We start from the raw sequence: 17,444 nt of genomic DNA, 5'->3' as shown, positions 1-17,444 counted from the left end.
CGTTGATGATAAGCATGCTTACTTTTCAAGAAAACAAGCCGCTACTCGCTAAGATGTTGAAAAAACTTTTGGGATTCTACAGGGTCGTTGGCATTTTTACAACAATCCGCAAGATCTTACGTGAATCACATGAAAAGTCTTAGGTATACGTGCATAATACTACACAATATGATTATTTAAGACAATGGTTATAACATTTATGAGAATGATTGGGTTTATGAGCCGGTTCAAAATATGCAACGTACTTGGATCGAAAGGTGCGACTCTCATAATCGAAGAGCAAGAGAGCTACGTGATACAGAAGTGCACGAAGGGTTACGAGTCGATTTGGTTGAGCATGTGTGGTATATCCGAGAATAAACGTATATTTTATGCATCTTATTAAGTAATTTAGTTTATTTTATGAATAAATGTAATTTTAATTATGTATTTTATTTTATGAAGCTAATTTAAATTAAAAACAAGAATTAATAGTAAAAAAAATATTAAAAATTAATTAGAAAAATTAAAATATAAAAAATGGACAATGAAATAAGATTGTGAACACATTCGCTAAGTCAAGTTCGTTTCATTTTAACGAAATAAACACTAAAAAAATGAACATAAATAAAATGAAAACCGATACCTTGTGTTCTCCTCTTAAAAAAGTGGTTGTAAATCAACTAACACAGTTTTATCCAGTTTCACACGTCCATTTCTGGTTTTCTTGTTGTCTTCGTGGAATATTGCCAGCGATCAATTTAAATTTAAATGAAAATTCTATTCTATTCTATTGCAAATTATAAAGCAATAAGTAATAGACCATATATATATTTTAAGAAATATACGAGTAGTAGTTATTTATTTTATTACTGTATTATTTTTTATTTGAAAAACTTGAAATTTCTTAGAAAAGGCTTAAACTTGTGGCCACAGTTTCTTTTCCACTCATATACACTAGTTCAGATATCGGAGACAGCAACATCGTCTTCGTCGTCATCATCATCATCATCATCTTGTTGCAGATGTCTGCTGCTATCTCCTTGGGAATAATTCATATCGTCTGGTGAGCTCCCTCCCTCATCTTCTGCGATGCTTGAAGCAATTGCTTCTTCTCATGCTCACGTGGTAAGATTCTTATATTCGACGTTGGTTTATACCCTAATTAACCAAAATTGTATTGTTGGTATATCATAATAAAAAGTTACTGTCATTGCTCCTTTCTTTATTAGGATTAATTAACTATTTTAACTAATAGAAAATATAATACGAATAAAATTTGAGTTTTTTTTTTTTGGGGGGGGGGGGGGGGGATTTGGTTCTTAGTGAGTGTGAGATTGCATTAGAACTGTTTAAAAGAATCAGATAAGCAATCACAAACACCCTCAGGACGTTCAACCCAGATATTCAGTTTCAATTAACCAAAATTCCATACAAACATTGTTCAATTCCAGATAAGAGATAAGCAATGCTGTCAACAAGTCTTAGACTTCAACTTTCAAGTTATATTGTAAGGTCACGTGTTTTTCCTGCAGGGCCATGACTTTATTAGTATTATTCAACCCAGCATTGTAAGATCGAATTATCACATGCCACACCAATACCGACATCATATATACAACCGATATAGAGCACTACCGTATACACCACCATTTTCCACTTGTCATGCTGCAATTTCAACAAATAGTGCACCTCTATTGTCTTCGTCTTTTTTTGGTGGAAGACAACTTTATATATCAAATCACAGGCATAGACATAATAATAATAATAATCAAAGAGGGGGAAAATTTTGTATGAATGCAACGCTTGATGTTGGTGGTGCTGTGGAGGTCATTAATGATCTGGGATTGGATACTTTGACATTCTTAGCTGTCACTGTCTTAGTGGTTCCTGCCTTCAAGTTCGTCAAAGCTAGCCCTGTAAGTTTAACTTCAAATTTATCGTTGGACTTTATGTAAATTTATAATCAAAAGGGTTTTGAATTTGCATGATTGATTGTTCAGATACTTGGTTTTTTCTTTGCGGGAGTTGTGTTGAATCAATTTGGATTAATTAGAAATCTTACAGATGTTAAAGTTCTTTCTGAGTGGGGAATTCTTTTCTTGGTAAGTTTCATACCTTAATCCATATCCATATTCTTATTATTTTTTAAGTATTTTGACTTATATGACTGTACTTTGACTTCTTTTTTTTTTTTTTTTATGTGTTGGCATCAGCTATTTGAGATGGGTTTGGAGCTCTCTCTTGCACGTTTAAAAGCTCTTGCTAAATTTGCCTTTGGTATGGGTTTAACTCAGGTGAGGTTTAGAGATTGTGTTTCAAAATTCAAATACTACTGTAGTATAAAAATAGAATTAGTGTGTTTCATGGTTTTATAATAAGTAGGTAATTAGGTTGTGTGCTCTAATTTTGTGACAGGTTGTTCTGTCTACTCTTGCTTTCACAGCATTTGAACTCCCGCCTAATGGGGCTATTGGAACTCGAATTCTGGAGTTTCTTTTTCATTCCAGGTCTGATCTGGTGAGAAATTAGTTTGGGGTTGTTAATTTCCGTATATATAATAATGTTTAGCATTTCAACATAAGTTATCGTCAATTTTGATGTTGAAAGTGACACATAGAACCACAAAGATTGTATTGCATTATTGTATTGTTGTCGTGAGTAATAATGAATTACATAGTGAACCTGAGACCTCTTGCAAGTGCCCCAACCACTGGGCTATCTAGTGTTTTATATTTTTTTGAGTAAATTAAAACTCATCACTGCTTTGACACTCGAGGCTAATATGATTTCTCTTAATTAATATGTATTATTATGTATATGTATTATTATTAATTAAGTTGTTAAAAGAATTGTAGGTGAACATTAGAAGTATTGATGAAGCCATTGTGATTGGTGCCGCTCTCTCGTTATCATCTTCTGCATTTGTTCTACAGGTAGCTTGATAATGACCGATACAATTATCATATTTTTATTTTTATGTATGTATATTAAATGAACAAGGAAAATTCTTTAACAAAATTTTGAATTCATAATTGGTGTGATACATGCACTATGCTTACCTAGTAAGATGTAGCTTCTTGCAGAAAAGGGTGAGCTACCTACTCGATTCGGGTCAGCTACTCTTGGAATACTCCTACTCCAGGTTTGTTTCTCTATAACTTGTATTATCTATCTATCTATCTATTATATCATATAAATATTATAATTATATTTTGCTTTCCTGAAAGAAAGATGACTGGAACTTTGATGATATTTGCAGGACATAGCAGTCGTCCCTCTGTTAGTCATTCTTCCAGTATTGGAGAGCCAGGTATTAAAAAAAAAAAAGTTGTAGCAATCTTTGATTTTCAGTAGCTTAATTAGGTTCTATCTTACTATTTTTTGTCTTAATGCAGAATCTACTAGTTCAAGAAAGTATTTTGCCAATGCTTGTGAAAGAAAGTTTGAAGGCTTTAGGTGGATTAGGTTTGCTCTCTTTTGGTGGAAAATTCTTTCTTAGGCGCATTTTTGAGGTACACAAACCCAACATTTATTGTTGTAGATGCTCAGAAAGTTTTATAATAATCATAATATATAATAATATATGTTTCAGGCTGTTGCAGAAGCAAGAAGCTCAGAAGCTTTTGTAGCACTTTGTTTATTAACAGTTGCTGGAACATCACTTATAACTCAGAAATTAGGCTTCAGTGACACGGTCCGACGATTTTTTATCTTCATATTTACTACACCATAATTAATAGTATAATAGGTGTGTTTTTATAGGAAGTTTGTATTGGTATGGTTATGCAGCTTGGAGCTTTTCTAGCTGGGGCTCTATTGGCTGAAACAAATTTCCGGACACAAATTGAAGCCGATATAAGGCCTTTTAGGGGATTACTTCTTGGATTATTCTTTGTAACTACTGGAACATCTATTGATATGCAGGTACGTCTTTCTATCTTTCTTTTTATGTGTTTAATTAATAATTTATTTATTTATTTACTTTGCTAAAAAATCTAATACCTCCCTCCCTTTGAGTGTGCAGCTACTTTTCCGAGAGTGGCCGAATGTATTGTCACTGTTAGCAGGTTTGATTGTAATCAAGACATTAATTATAACAGCAATTGGTCCGCGTGTTGGCCTAAGTTTGCAAGAGAGTGTCAGGATCGGGTTGCTGCTTTCTCAGGGTGGTGAATTTGGATTTGTTGTTTTTTCCCTCGCAAACAGGTAACCAATTAACCATCAGGTTTTTATTTCCCATATTGTCATTTTCAATACTCTGATTATTATTAATATTAAATATTAATTTATTTGATTAATTTAATGATATACTTTACTACCACAATTTTGTTTGTAGGCTCGGGGTGTTGCCACTTGAACTGAACAAGCTTCTTATAATTGTTGTTGTGCTTTCAATGGCACTCACCCCCTTATTAAATGACCTTGGACGCAAGGCTTCCGATTTTATTGGTGAAAATGTTGAGGAAGAGAATGTAAGCTATTTGGTTTACTTCAGTGCTTCTCTCACTTCATATTATCTCTCTACTAAAACTCAACTCTTTAAAAAGTGACAAAACAATCTTTATGATACAATAAAATGTTTGTGTGACGTATATGTATTCACCTAAAGGCTTTATATTTTTGGGTGTAGAAAACTTCCGAGGTGGCAAATTTTGACGCTACTGATCCAGTTGTTATTCTTGGGTTTGGACAAATGAGTCAGGTACACGAGTTTCTCATATGTATGTGTGTGCGCTCGTGCGGGGATTAGTTAAGTTTTTTCAGCTTTGAAGCATATGCAGGTTCTTGCCAACTTCCTGTCAACGCCACTGGCTTCTGGAATAGACGGGGATGCTGGATGGCCATTTGTGGCCTTTGATCTTGATCCGTCTGTGGTAAAGGTACCATATGTTACTTCTAGTATACATACATGTACATGTGAGTGTGTCTATATATATATATATATATATATATAGTGGTAGGATCAAGAGGGAAGTAACCATTCGGGGGGAAGCGGGGGGAAGCAAAAACTTTTTTTTTTTTTCGTTTTTTGAAAAAACTTTGTTCACGAACATTATAGATGAGATGAAAATATGAACATTTAGTAGAGACACTTTGTGATAAATGTTTTTATTTTGGCGGGAAAACGCTCGAAGAAGTAATATATAACAATTATCGTGTTTTTCGAGCGCATTTTGAGGTTTTAGCTATTGGGGTTTAGATATTAGGGTTTAGATATTAGGGTTTATAGGGTTTAGATATTAGGTTTTATAGGGTTTAGATATTAGGGTTTAGAAATTTAGGGTTTAGATTTAGGGTTTAGATTTAGGATTTAGATTGAGTTTTTAACACGAACGGTTTAGAGTTTAGGGTTTAGGGTTTAGGGTTTGGTGTTTTGGGTTTATGGAATAAACCCAAAACACCAAACCCTAAACCCTAAACCCTAAACTCTAAATCGGGCTAAATTTTACTTCACAAAACATGAAGAAAAAAAAACGTTCATATTCTTCACGAACAATATTATCTTAAATGTTATTTTTGTCGATCATTTTTCCGCCTAAATAATAACATTCATCACGAAGTGTCTCTTCTAAATGTTCATATTTTCGTGTGATCTTGATGCCGGAAAAAAAAAAATTTAAAAAAAAACGAAAAAAAAAAAAAATTTGCTTCCCCCGCTTCCCCCCGATTGGTTACTTCCCCATTGATCCTGCCCCTATATATATATATATATATATATATATATATATTTTCGTTGTTTTTTAATCTATCTTGCTTTTCAAAAAAAAAAAATATATATATATACAGGATCAATGGGGAAGTAACCAATCGGGGGGAAGCAAATTTTTTTTCTTCTTTTTTTTGGTTTTTTTGAATTTTTTTTTTCCATGCATCAAGATCACACGAAAACATAAACATTTAGAAAGAACACTTCATGATGAATGTTATTATTTAGGCTGGAAAACGATCGACAAAAATAACATTCAAGATAATATTGATCGTGAAGAATGTTAACGTTTTTTTTCTTCATGTTTTGTGAAGTAAAATTTAGCCCGATTTAGAGTTTAGGGTTTAGGGTTTGGTGGTTTGGGTTTAGTTTTAAACCCTAAACCCTAAACCGTTAGTGTTAAAAACTCAATCTAAATCCTAAATCTAAACCCTAAACCCTAATTTTCTAAACCCTAATATCTAAACCCTATAAACCCAATATCTAAACCCTAATATCTAAAACCTCAACATATACTTGAAAAACACGATAATTGTTATATATTACTTCTTCGGGAGTTTTCCTGCCAAAATAAAAACATTTATCACAAAGTGTCTTTATTAAATGTTCATATTTTCATCCAATCTATAATGTTCGTGAACAAAGTTTTTTCAAAAAACGAAAAAAAAAAAAATTTGCTTCCCCCGATTGGTTACTTCCCCATTGATCGTGCCCATATATATATATATATATATATATATATATATATATATATATATATATATATATGTGTGTGTGTGTGTGTGTGTGTGTGTGTGTGTTCAAAAGTTGTTCATTTATTTATTTATTTTTAATTATAATTCTCTCAAGTTATCTAAGATGAAAAAATTTATAGGCATCTAGAAAACTTGGGTTTCCTATCCAATACGGGGATGGATCACGAGCAGCCGTTTTGCAGTCTGCTGGTATATCATCACCTAAAGCCGTCATGGTGATGTATGAGGGAAGACAAAGGGCAGTTGAGGCTGTTGAAAGGATTCGCCTTGCATTTCCTGCAGTAACTATCTAATCTAATCTAATCTAATCTAATCTAATCTAATCTCATGCTCCAATATATACTAGTTTTTATTTATTTATTTATTTATTTATTTTTTATTTTATATGTATTGATTTCGATGATGATTTGTAGGTACCTATTTATGCCCGAGCTCAAGACATCCCACATCTCTTAGACCTAAAGGAAGCAGGAGCAACAGATGCTATTCTTGAAAATGCTGAAGTATGAATGATAAGACACCAATATATATTTAAGCATCTCGATTTTGTAGTATTTTCTTTTTTATATTTTGACAGAAGAAAATATAATCATGCGAGTCGTATCCTATCATCCTGCAGACAAGTTTGCAGCTTGGGTCAAAGCTTCTGAAAGGACTGGGTGTTATGTCTGATGATGTCAACTTCTTAAGTCAACTTGTTCGAGACTCCATGGAATTGCAAGCTCAAGCAATTATTGTAGCTAAGGATCCCGCTCCTGATGTTATGGAGCCATTACAGGTACAGGTGCTTTTAATTACAGTACTTAATAAAAAATTATGAATTTTACACAAGACTCATCTTATTTAAAAATAAAAAATAAAAATAAAAAATTGTACAGGTGAGAGTTAAGGATTTGGAAGCTAAAAGAAAACCTGTTTCAGCACTGTCGAGAAAGGAAGAATCGGTGAGAATCAGTCAAGTTGAGATAGACCGGATTTTAATGACACAACAAGAGAAATTGGTTGAACCGAAGAAGCAGAGTGAGATTGAGATTGAGAATGAGGGGGAGGATGGGAGAGGGGTGTTATATTGTGAACTTGATACACGACAACAAAATGATGATATTCCATACCAACATTAGAGAATCATATCATAGTCACGTGTATATATATATATATATATATATATATATATATATATATATATATATATATATATATATTATATATGCGGTTCATTCATGATTACTTTTATTCATGGATTCATTCAAGTTGCAATTTTTCTGTTAGGCCGTGGAGTCAACATTGATCGATCGATGGGAGCAAACTTATGTGATACGTATCTGTATATATATAACTGAATTTAGTTTTATAATTGATTGCTCATAGTTAATTTACTTATTACTTATAATTTGAATTTAATATAATAATGCAACTATTGGAAAGGATTAGAAATGTGATGATATTCTGCAAGTTCTAGCCCCTATTTTGTACGATACAGAGCTGGAGGTAGCCTGTATTAATCGTCTGTGTCAGGCAAGCATTGGAATAAAATGTGTATTATCTTCTACATGTACCCATATATCTGCAGATCTTCATTTGTGTTGGCAAAATCTGAAAAAGGTATGGCATGAACAATGATACAGCTGACCAAACAGTTGACTTTGTTGAACACTCAAACAGCACATAACCCTACTTGCATAGAGAAAGTGAGTAATGGTTATGGAAGGCGTTTTACTCACATGGGAAGACACAGGTTCTGTTTGCTTCAATTCTTTAGATCAAATCAAATGAATGTTAATATTTTTTTTTTAGTATGTGTGCAATGTTGGTTAGATTTGTATTCAATTGTCAGTGTCAAATACATTGATGGATTGAGTGTGGATGAGCCTAGCTACTCGAGTTCGAGTCATATAGCTCGAACACATTTTAAAGATCATTTAGTAAACGAACTCGACTTCTTATCGAGCTCAAACAAATTCGCGAGTCTAAATGAGTCTTTAATTTAGGTTCTATCATTTTTTTTTTAATAATATATGTAGTATTATAGACAAAATTACACGGAAATCCTTGTGGTTTGCTAAAAAATCATACGGATAGTCCAAACTTGAATTTTTAACATAAATAGTCCAGAAGTATGAACGTTTTGCACGGATAGTTCAATTTCATCACGTCCGTTAAATCTCTCTGTTAACTCCCGTCATGTACCAGACACATGAAGGTCTCACTACTTCTTTCCAGATTCAGCAAGTAACACAGCCCATGTGGTCTCAACCAAGTCATCATCACGATTTTAGTAAAAGTAACCGGATAAAATCCCCAACAAGGTCACAACTGTAGGCAACGACATTCACCGAGATAGCAACTAAAGTGATTAGGTAAATATTCATTTTTCTCTGGGTAGGAGTGTAATATGGAGTCTGATGATTGTGAAGGTTCAATTAAAATGGCTTAGAACAGACATATAAAATTAAACATGATAAATTTAGCTTGCCAAATAAAATATGAAACACATTTGTTTGATTAATTGGGTTTGAGAAGGTGTTTTAGTTTTTGAATTGGAGTACTGGACTTAAATCAAGATTGGTATCGAAGTCATGAAATTTTGTGATATACTTGTTTATGATTTTGTATATAAGCTATGAAATATCTTGTAATTTATGTTTTGAATTTGAATTTGATTAGTTAGGGTTTATAAAATTTTTTAGAAATAGAGAAGATATGCGGATGAAGATGAAGATGAAGATTAAAGTGAAAAGATGACACGGATGGGAAATGACTATTTTACCCTTACATGCTTGGCCCATGCGTGGAGTTAACAGAGTATTTAACGGACGTGACGAAATTGTATTATGCGTGTAAAAAGTGCATACTTATGGACTATTTATTTTAAAAAATAAGTTTGGACTATCCGTGTCATTTTTAGCAAACCATAAGGACTATCCATGTAATTTTGTCATTATTTTATAATGTAATATATTATGTTATGTATAAAAACCAGCCGAACTCGAGCTTATATAATATCAAACGAACATAGGTCGATCTCTATATCTTAGACTCGAACCAAGCCGAGCTTGATCTATGTGAGTTTTAAACGAGCTAAGCTTGAGCCTGACGCAACTCGACGGACTCGTTTACACTCCTAGATGGATCTAGTTATTATTTCTTTTGAAAGGCAATGGATCTTATTAATTATTAATTAGACACAAAGAAAACTATTTTTATTCCCGTGACATTTTAACTTAAATTATTGATTATTGATTTCATGAGGTAAACGTTGATTTTGATAGACTATTAAAATGAACATATAAAATTGTAAGCTAAAATGCTAATAAGTAATAACTACTAGAATAAGCAAATGTACCATAACTCAAACACCCGGGTTCTATTATTTCAAATCGATACTACGAGTCTACGACATCCAACTAAATTTGATGGATAATCCAAAAAAGAAACGTTACGTCACCTTTTTAGTAATGTACGTAGTAGTTTCTTCACACGCAATTTCATCCATTCGAAGCTACGAAATAGATCATCCACATTCAAAACCTTTTTAGCGAAAACTCTCGCGTTTCTCTTTTGAATGGTCGTGTTGGGTAAGTAACAGTGGTTAATGTCTCATCACTTCACTTGTGATAGGTGACATCTGTCCTAAATTTCCTTGTGGCCGTCTATAAGATAGTCTAGTGGTTGGGGACACCGAGTTCCTTGCAAGAGGTCTCTCAGGTTCGAATCATCTCTAGGACGAATATTTTGTGGTGGTTAGGGAAGGGTTGGAACAACCAGTGAGTAATCCTGCTGGGTTGCGTACATCAGAGTATGGGGTCGGATTACTCGCCTTCCCGAGTAACCCGAACATGGACCTCTATGATCCATTCAACATGGTGCAATTTCTTTTCCATCGATACATCATGCAATTTGCACTTGAATTCCTTATTTATCAACTAAGGGTTGAAGACAGTCAGGGAGTAATCCTATTGAACTTCGTACATCAGAGTATGAGATTGGATTATTCAACCTCTCGAGTAGTCCGAACAGAGACCTCTCTGATCTTATCAACACGCAAAATTTCTTTTCCGTCGACACGTCCTGCAATTTACACTTGAATTCTTTTTGTAACCGCTAAGGGCCGGAAACAGCTAGAAAGTAACTACTGGACTGTGTACATAAGAGTATGAGGTCAGAGTTATTCGCTCTTTCGAATAGCTCGAAAAGAAAAAAACCTTCCACATTTTACCATTTACCTTTTTATTTATCAAGCCATAATAACCCTTGCTTGGTAAATAATCTCACCAGGGTAATGTAAAAAGTGGTCTGAATAATTTAATTTTGTGTGGTATAAAGGTACAGAATGACATCTAATTACGAGAATTTTAAGTTCAGAAGGGTCCTACCCAATAATTTTTAGGAAAGCTGTGCACTCACTCAGATTTTAATTTCTTGATTCAAACAGAAAATAAAGCATAAAAGATATCAACAACAACAACCAATCCAAACAGAATCCACATAAACTCTCTCACGTTCTTAATCAACCAAACCTTTAAATTCTGACAACAAATATTTACTTCTTCAAGAAACAATCAGGCATCATCAAGTCCCCATCTTGTCTGCCCAATTTTACTTGATACCCACATCAATCAGTAAATAAAATATATTGTTTGAATATATATAGTATACTAATACTAATTCTTTTATCTGTACCCGCATACACACATATATTCATTTATCACTATATGGGTGATGCTGATGGAGGCTCTAACAAGGCAGTTCAGGATCAAGATTCACAGCCTGCTGCTGTTGCCGTTGTCCCTGTTGACTTAATAACACAACCAGATATGGCTGAAGCTTCTAGTTCTTCATCTGAACCTGCTCCTTCTTGGTTTACTCCAAAAAGGTACAATCTTTATCTAAATTTTTATATTTTAATTCTATTAAATTAATTAACATTATATACATACACTAACTAAATATGGTTCTTTAAGTAATTTTCAGATTTGTATCCTTTTTAACTGGAAGTTGGTTTTGGTTTTAATTCTTCTTGTTGAAGTTTCATGATGCTTGGTTCTAGGGTTTCTGTTATTCCTAAGAAAATAATTAGGTTTCGAGCTTTGCTTATCATTATTATTATTATTATTATTAATTTTTTTTTTTTTATGAATAGCTTTGATTATTTATACTCCATACTACAATTTTCATCAATTCAATTTTCATATCTACCTACTTAACTCTTTTCTGGTTTGTGAAACAACTAAAATAGTAACTTGAAACTTATAATGGGATGCAGGGAGTATTTGATTACCCAGAAATAGAAGCCCTAGTTGGGTATCTTATGAAAGCAAGTTAAAGTGACAATGTTATTTTTTTTTTTATTCAATTTTGAAATTTTGAGTTGTTGGGTTTAGAGTTTCTGAATGTATCTGTATAGGTTGCTTGTGATGTTTTGCGTGATCAATTTGGTAAATTATGTGGACCGAGGAGCAATTGCTAGTAATGGGGTAAATGGGAGACCTAGAGTTTGCACACAAACTGGTGCATGCTCGCACGGTGGTGGAATTCAGTAAGTTTAAATTGAGGATTAATCAGAAATATTAATATTATTAATTTATATTGAATACCGAGCTAGTAGCTCAATGGCAAAAAGCCTCATGTTGTTTGTGAGCCTGTATCCGTGAAACAATCGGTGCAGGTTCGAATCCTTGAGGGAGGTCTTCTCCAGGGTTATGTTGTGGTGACAAAGTGCATGTCGTAAGCTACTCGGTTTAATCCAAAGCACACCGGGTACGCATTGCGCGATGGTGTGTTAGGAGTTTCCTTCTAACGTGTGTAACGTGTGAGTGGGTGGCATATGATCGCGAACGTGGTTAAGTCCCCTCTGGGTGATGCCAATACTGCCGTTCTACAACAAAATATTGATTGATATGATTATGCCTTGTGGTTTACAGGGGTGATTTTAACCTAAGCAATTTTAAAGATGGTGTGATCTCTTCTGCTTTCATGGTTGGACTTCTTGTGGCATCTCCTATATTTGCGTCTTTGGCCAATAGGTAAGCCCCATATTCTTAGTAATAATTTCCCCGTGACATTTATTTGACATGTTGCTTGAAAAATGGCTATGTTTCTTATACTGGCAACATCCACTGTTGTAAAAAATCCCGATAAATCCTTTTTAGGATCCAAGCTGATCTGATTTTTCAAAATCCGTTTAATATCGAAATTAGTTGGTCAAAGTGAGATTTTTTCGGTCAAAATTCAACATTTTAATTTGTATTATACTTCGAATTTTAGAGTTTTGAATAATTGAACGACAATTATGTCAAATTTTATGTTTATGTTTACGGTTTTCTTTCATATTTACATGATTAATTTTGAAAATTTTAATTTAAATGTATTAAAAGTCCAATCGGATTAATCCCCCTTTTTCCGATTAATCCTTACAAGGTTGCGACTGGTTTTTCCCCGATTAGATTAGCGACTGGTTTCCCCCCGATTAGATTAGCGATTCCTTACAAGATAGTTAAGCAGATATTTTATGCTCGTTAATATCTGCAGCATCAATCCATTTCGGCTTATTGGAGTTGGATTGTCAGTCTGGACTTTTGCTGCAGCTGGTTGTGGGTTTTCAGTTGATTTTTGGTCCATCACAATATGCAGAATGTGAGTAAAGTTCTTCAAACACCTTAAATAAGACTTTTATAATAACATGTGAATTCTCTGTTTTGAATCCTGATATAACAATAATAAGTGGTAAATCATTATTGTATCAGGCTAGTTGGTGTTGGTGAGGCTTCTTTCATCAGTCTTGCAGCCCCATTTATTGACGATAATGCTCCAGTAACTCAGGTTTTATATACCACCCGCCTACTAATCAACCGACATTTGTGCACATAATAATTATGTTTATAAACTTTGATTGTGTCCTGTATAATAATAACAGAGAACAGCTTGGCTGGGGATATTCTACATGTGCATACCAACTGGAGTCGCCCTTGGTTATGTTTATGGTGGATGGGTAAGTATAATGATGGTCAAACTTTGCATTCATGACTGTAAAAAGTCAAACTACTTACGGGCTCGGTGTGTAGGTTGGAGACGGGTTTGGTTGGCGTTATGCATTTTTTGGTGAGGCTATTCTAATGCTGCCATTTGCCATTTTGGCCTTTGTAATGAAGCCGTTGCACATGAAAGGTATATATATATATATATATATATATATATATATATATATATATATATATATATATATATATATATAGTGGTAGGATCAAGAGGGAAGTAACCATTCGGGGGGAAACGGGGGGAAGCAAAAACTTTTTTTTTTTTTTTTTTTTTTTTCGTTTTTTGAAAAAACTTTGTTCACGAACATTATAGATGAGATGAAAATATGAACATTTAGTAGAGACACTTTGTGATAAATGTTTTTATTTTGGCGGGAAAACGCTCGAAGAAGTAATATATAACAATTATCGTGTTTTTCGAGCGTATTTTGAGGTTTTAGCTATTGGGGTTTAGATATTAGGGTTTAGATATTAGGGTTTATAGGGTTTAGATATTAGGGTTTAGAAATTTAGGGTTTAGGGTTTAGATTTAGGATTTAGATTGAGTTTTTAACACGAACGGTTTAGAGTTTAGGGTTTAGGGTTTAGGGTTTGGTGTTTTGGGTTTATGGAATAAACCCAAAACACCAAACCCTAAACTCTAAATCGGGCTAAATTTTACTTCACAAAACATGAAAAAAAAACGTTCATATTCTTCACGAACAATATTATCTTGAATGTTATTTTTGTCGATCGTTTTCCCGCCTAAATAATAACATTCATCACGAAGTGTCTCTTCTAAATGATCATATTTTCGTGTGATCTTGATGCCGGAAAAAAAAAATTTCAAAAAAACCAAAAAAAAAAAAAAATTTGCTTCCCCCCGCTTCCCCCCGACGCTTCCCCCCGATTGGTTACTTCCCCATTGATCCTGCCCCTATATATATATATATATATATATATATATATATATATATATATATATATATATTCAGTAAATTGGTGTTAGCATATTTTCTATGTATCAAGGATCTGCGTGTTAGATACAGGGGTGTATTTAATATGTATATATTTGCATGTATGTGAGACCTCAGTTTACTTAAGATGAAGGCTATGTTATCTACTAGTCGACAAAGTTAAAAAAGAAATCTGTAACAAAGAAATTGTTATATAATGGGTTAATGATGATTTAATCCTCTAAGTTTCACTTTTTTTTTTTTTTTTTTTTTTTTTTTTTTTTTTTTTTCCCTTCCCGTTTTAACCTTTTTAAGTTTTTTTTCCTAATGATATATATATATCCTCTCATGGTAGTTTTTTTTCTGTTCGGTTTAACGCTTTATGGTGATATATGTATTTTATACTTCAAAAGTTTGATGGTTTAATCCCTTAAAGTTTATCTTTCATAGAGATCTAACCCTTCTAACTTTATCCAATATAATCATATAACTATCAGAAATGTAGTAGTTTACACAAACTTGAAGGATTAAATCCTTAGATAAAAACTTGGATGGTTAAATCGTTAAAAAGTTAAAATTTGAAGGATTAAACCATTATTAACGCTTTCATTCATTATATTATATTATATACATATTATAATGCATGTGATAATTGTCGATTAAATCGTGTGATCATTTTGTTTTTGTCTGGTGTTTCCCATAAATTTGAAAAATCAGGTTTCTCTCCATCTGGGTCAACAAAAACCCCATTGACAACTCCAGAGACGAATGTCATAGAAGTTGAAGGTGATTCGTCAAACTTGACCAATATTATCACTCCTGAATTTTAAGTTTATTCTTAATTTATAAATATTTTAGTTTTATCTTTTTCCAGTAATCGACCTTCCTAAGACAGTGACTTACATATATTCTCTCTCTGTATAATGGGCTTGAAAATAGTGGGCATCATCATCATCATCATTGTTTTAATAATACAGTTTGTATGAATGCAGTTATTACAACTGATAAAGATGTCACGGTATCAAATGATATCTCAAACGAACCTTCCAGGTGTGTTGTCAAACCAATTAGTTTATTTATATTATTATTATTATTTTTAGGATAGGACTTGAATGCTATAAACTGGTTTTTTACCATCTTAATATTAATTAATAATCGCAGATCTGGTTTACTGAGATTTTGGGATGATATAAAGTCTCTTTTAGATGAGAAGATATACGTTGTGAATGTTGTAGGATATATTGCGTACAATTTTGTTATTGGTGCATATTCATACTGGGGACCAAAGGCTGGTTATAGCATATATCATATGGTAATATTTGACCTTTCTTTCTTTAGCTGCGTATGGTTTTAAGTTTTGGGTGTAAACCTCATTTTGAATAATATTATAATTAAAAATAAAATGAGGAATGCTCTGTGTTTTGTTAACAGAGCAATGCTGACCTGTTGTTTGGAGGAATCACGATTGTGGGTGGAATCGTGGGGACATTGGCAGGAGGTTTTATTCTGGATCGCATCAACTCCACCATTCCTAATGCTTTTAAGGTATGCATTTTTTATTTATATTATTTATTACTTTACTATAATATATATTTTAAATGACAGTATTATTAATTATTAAAGTTTTTTTATCCTTTGCAGCTTCTTTCTACGACAACTTTTTTTGGTGCAATATTTTGCTTCAGTGCCTTTTGCTTCAAGAACTTGTACGCTTTTATAGTGTTCTTTCTAATTGGAGAGATACTTGTATTTGCCACTCAGGTAGTCTAATCTCCTTTCGGGTAAACTTTTTGGGTAGTGTATTATTATTATTATTATTATTATTTTACTCAAGTTGTCTACTGCAGGGTCCAGTAAATTTTGTGTGTCTGCATAGTGTTCAACCAAGTTTGAGACCATTATCTATGGCTATGTCAACTGTGGCAATTCATGTTTTTGGCGATGTGCCCTCCTCTCCCCTAGTTGGAGTTATTCAGGTTTGTTTTTCTGTTCGATAGCTACCTTAAGTACTTACTACTCATTCTTTTATTACTGTAATAAATAATTATCGTTGGCAATCATGCAAATTTATAATGTTTGTAAAGGTGGGTGATTTTGATTGTTTAACCAAGTATTATTTATAATTGCTTATATACTTTTGCATGCATGGAATGCAGGACAACATCAACAATTGGCGGACATCTGCCCTGATCCTAACTTCAATACTGTTTTTGGCATCTGGAATATGGTTTATAGGTATGTTTAAGTGCTTGTTTTTATTTTTCTTGAATACTGTGTGTGTGTGGGGTAAATTATTGTTCCTTAAACACATTATTACCATTAAAGAATCAGTAAAAAAAACAACAGTTTTGTTTTGCCATGTCATGTTTGGTTTGTTCCAGGTATCTTTCTTGATGATGTGGACAGAGTCAATGAAGATAGAGAGAATACAGATGCAAACACAACACCATCACTCAAGGACAAGGCAAGTGAGACAACAACCTCCTCTGCTTCTTCTTGTACACAACCGTGAAGTTGGTTGGTAGGATAAAAAAGTTTAACAGGTAGTGAATGTACAGCCTAACGAGCCAGCTATCATTTCGTTTATTTACTTTTCCCTAATGCTTTTCTTGCTTGTAAGTATCTTATTTACTTTTAACTGTATGTGTTTTAAATGTGTTGATAGTTCAAATTCGTAACAACTTTCGCGTGATGGCCTTTTCAACCAATAACTTGTGGTAGTATTTAGGTATCACAAGAAATATTTTTGTATATCGGTTGTACTCGTTGATCTTTGGATAGGATTTAAACATTGTACTTGTTGATCTTTGGATAGGATTTGTTTAAATGTTTAATGATATTGTTTTTTTAGCCGAGAAAAAAAACATGAAATATTTAGCTATTTTACTTTTTTCTTTGGAAGGAAGAAACATTTAGCTATTACTATTAACCTTGTGTTGTAGCTCATGTGGTAGTGGTGCTTCTGGTTAGGAGTTCGAGTCCCTTGAGTTGCAGTATTGCACACAAGGTTGCCCCTTAACCATTGAATTCC

At 33.2% G+C, this 17,444-nt stretch overlaps 2 protein-coding genes across 2 annotated transcripts; both read left to right on the top strand.

Moving 5' to 3' along the window:
* Positions 1 to 867: 867 nt before the first annotated feature.
* LOC139851615 (K(+) efflux antiporter 3, chloroplastic-like) lies at positions 868 to 7,798 on the top strand. Its single transcript, XM_071840708.1, has 20 exons — positions 868 to 1,107; positions 1,515 to 1,898; positions 1,983 to 2,084; positions 2,196 to 2,276; positions 2,398 to 2,499; positions 2,838 to 2,915; positions 3,056 to 3,124; positions 3,242 to 3,292; positions 3,378 to 3,494; positions 3,575 to 3,676; positions 3,772 to 3,906; positions 4,007 to 4,188; positions 4,319 to 4,454; positions 4,613 to 4,684; positions 4,764 to 4,862; positions 6,564 to 6,725; positions 6,858 to 6,947; positions 7,064 to 7,222; positions 7,323 to 7,604; positions 7,654 to 7,798. Exons 1-19 carry the CDS (start codon positions 1,072 to 1,074, stop codon positions 7,563 to 7,565), a joined length of 2,400 nt encoding a protein of 799 aa, XP_071696809.1. The 5' UTR covers positions 868 to 1,071; the 3' UTR covers positions 7,566 to 7,604; positions 7,654 to 7,798.
* A 3,013-nt stretch (positions 7,799 to 10,811) lies between these two features.
* LOC139851772 (probable sphingolipid transporter spinster homolog 2) lies at positions 10,812 to 16,935 on the top strand. The gene is made up of 15 exons (XM_071840931.1): positions 10,812 to 11,317; positions 11,849 to 11,980; positions 12,366 to 12,467; positions 12,973 to 13,077; positions 13,188 to 13,263; positions 13,358 to 13,432; positions 13,506 to 13,608; positions 15,131 to 15,199; positions 15,406 to 15,463; positions 15,575 to 15,725; positions 15,845 to 15,958; positions 16,055 to 16,174; positions 16,261 to 16,389; positions 16,570 to 16,648; positions 16,795 to 16,935. The coding sequence occupies exons 1-15, from the start codon at positions 11,157 to 11,159 to the stop codon at positions 16,923 to 16,925; spliced, it is 1,605 nt and encodes a 534-aa protein (XP_071697032.1). The 5' UTR covers positions 10,812 to 11,156; the 3' UTR covers positions 16,926 to 16,935.
* Positions 16,936 to 17,444: the final 509 nt, after the last annotated feature.

This window comes from Rutidosis leptorrhynchoides, chromosome 6 (assembly GCF_046630445.1).
Source record: "Rutidosis leptorrhynchoides isolate AG116_Rl617_1_P2 chromosome 6, CSIRO_AGI_Rlap_v1, whole genome shotgun sequence".
NCBI classification, from domain to species: Eukaryota; Viridiplantae; Streptophyta; class Magnoliopsida; order Asterales; family Asteraceae; genus Rutidosis; species Rutidosis leptorrhynchoides.
Note: the sequence above shows the minus strand (reverse complement) of the source record. Positions and strands in the feature narration are given on the sequence as shown.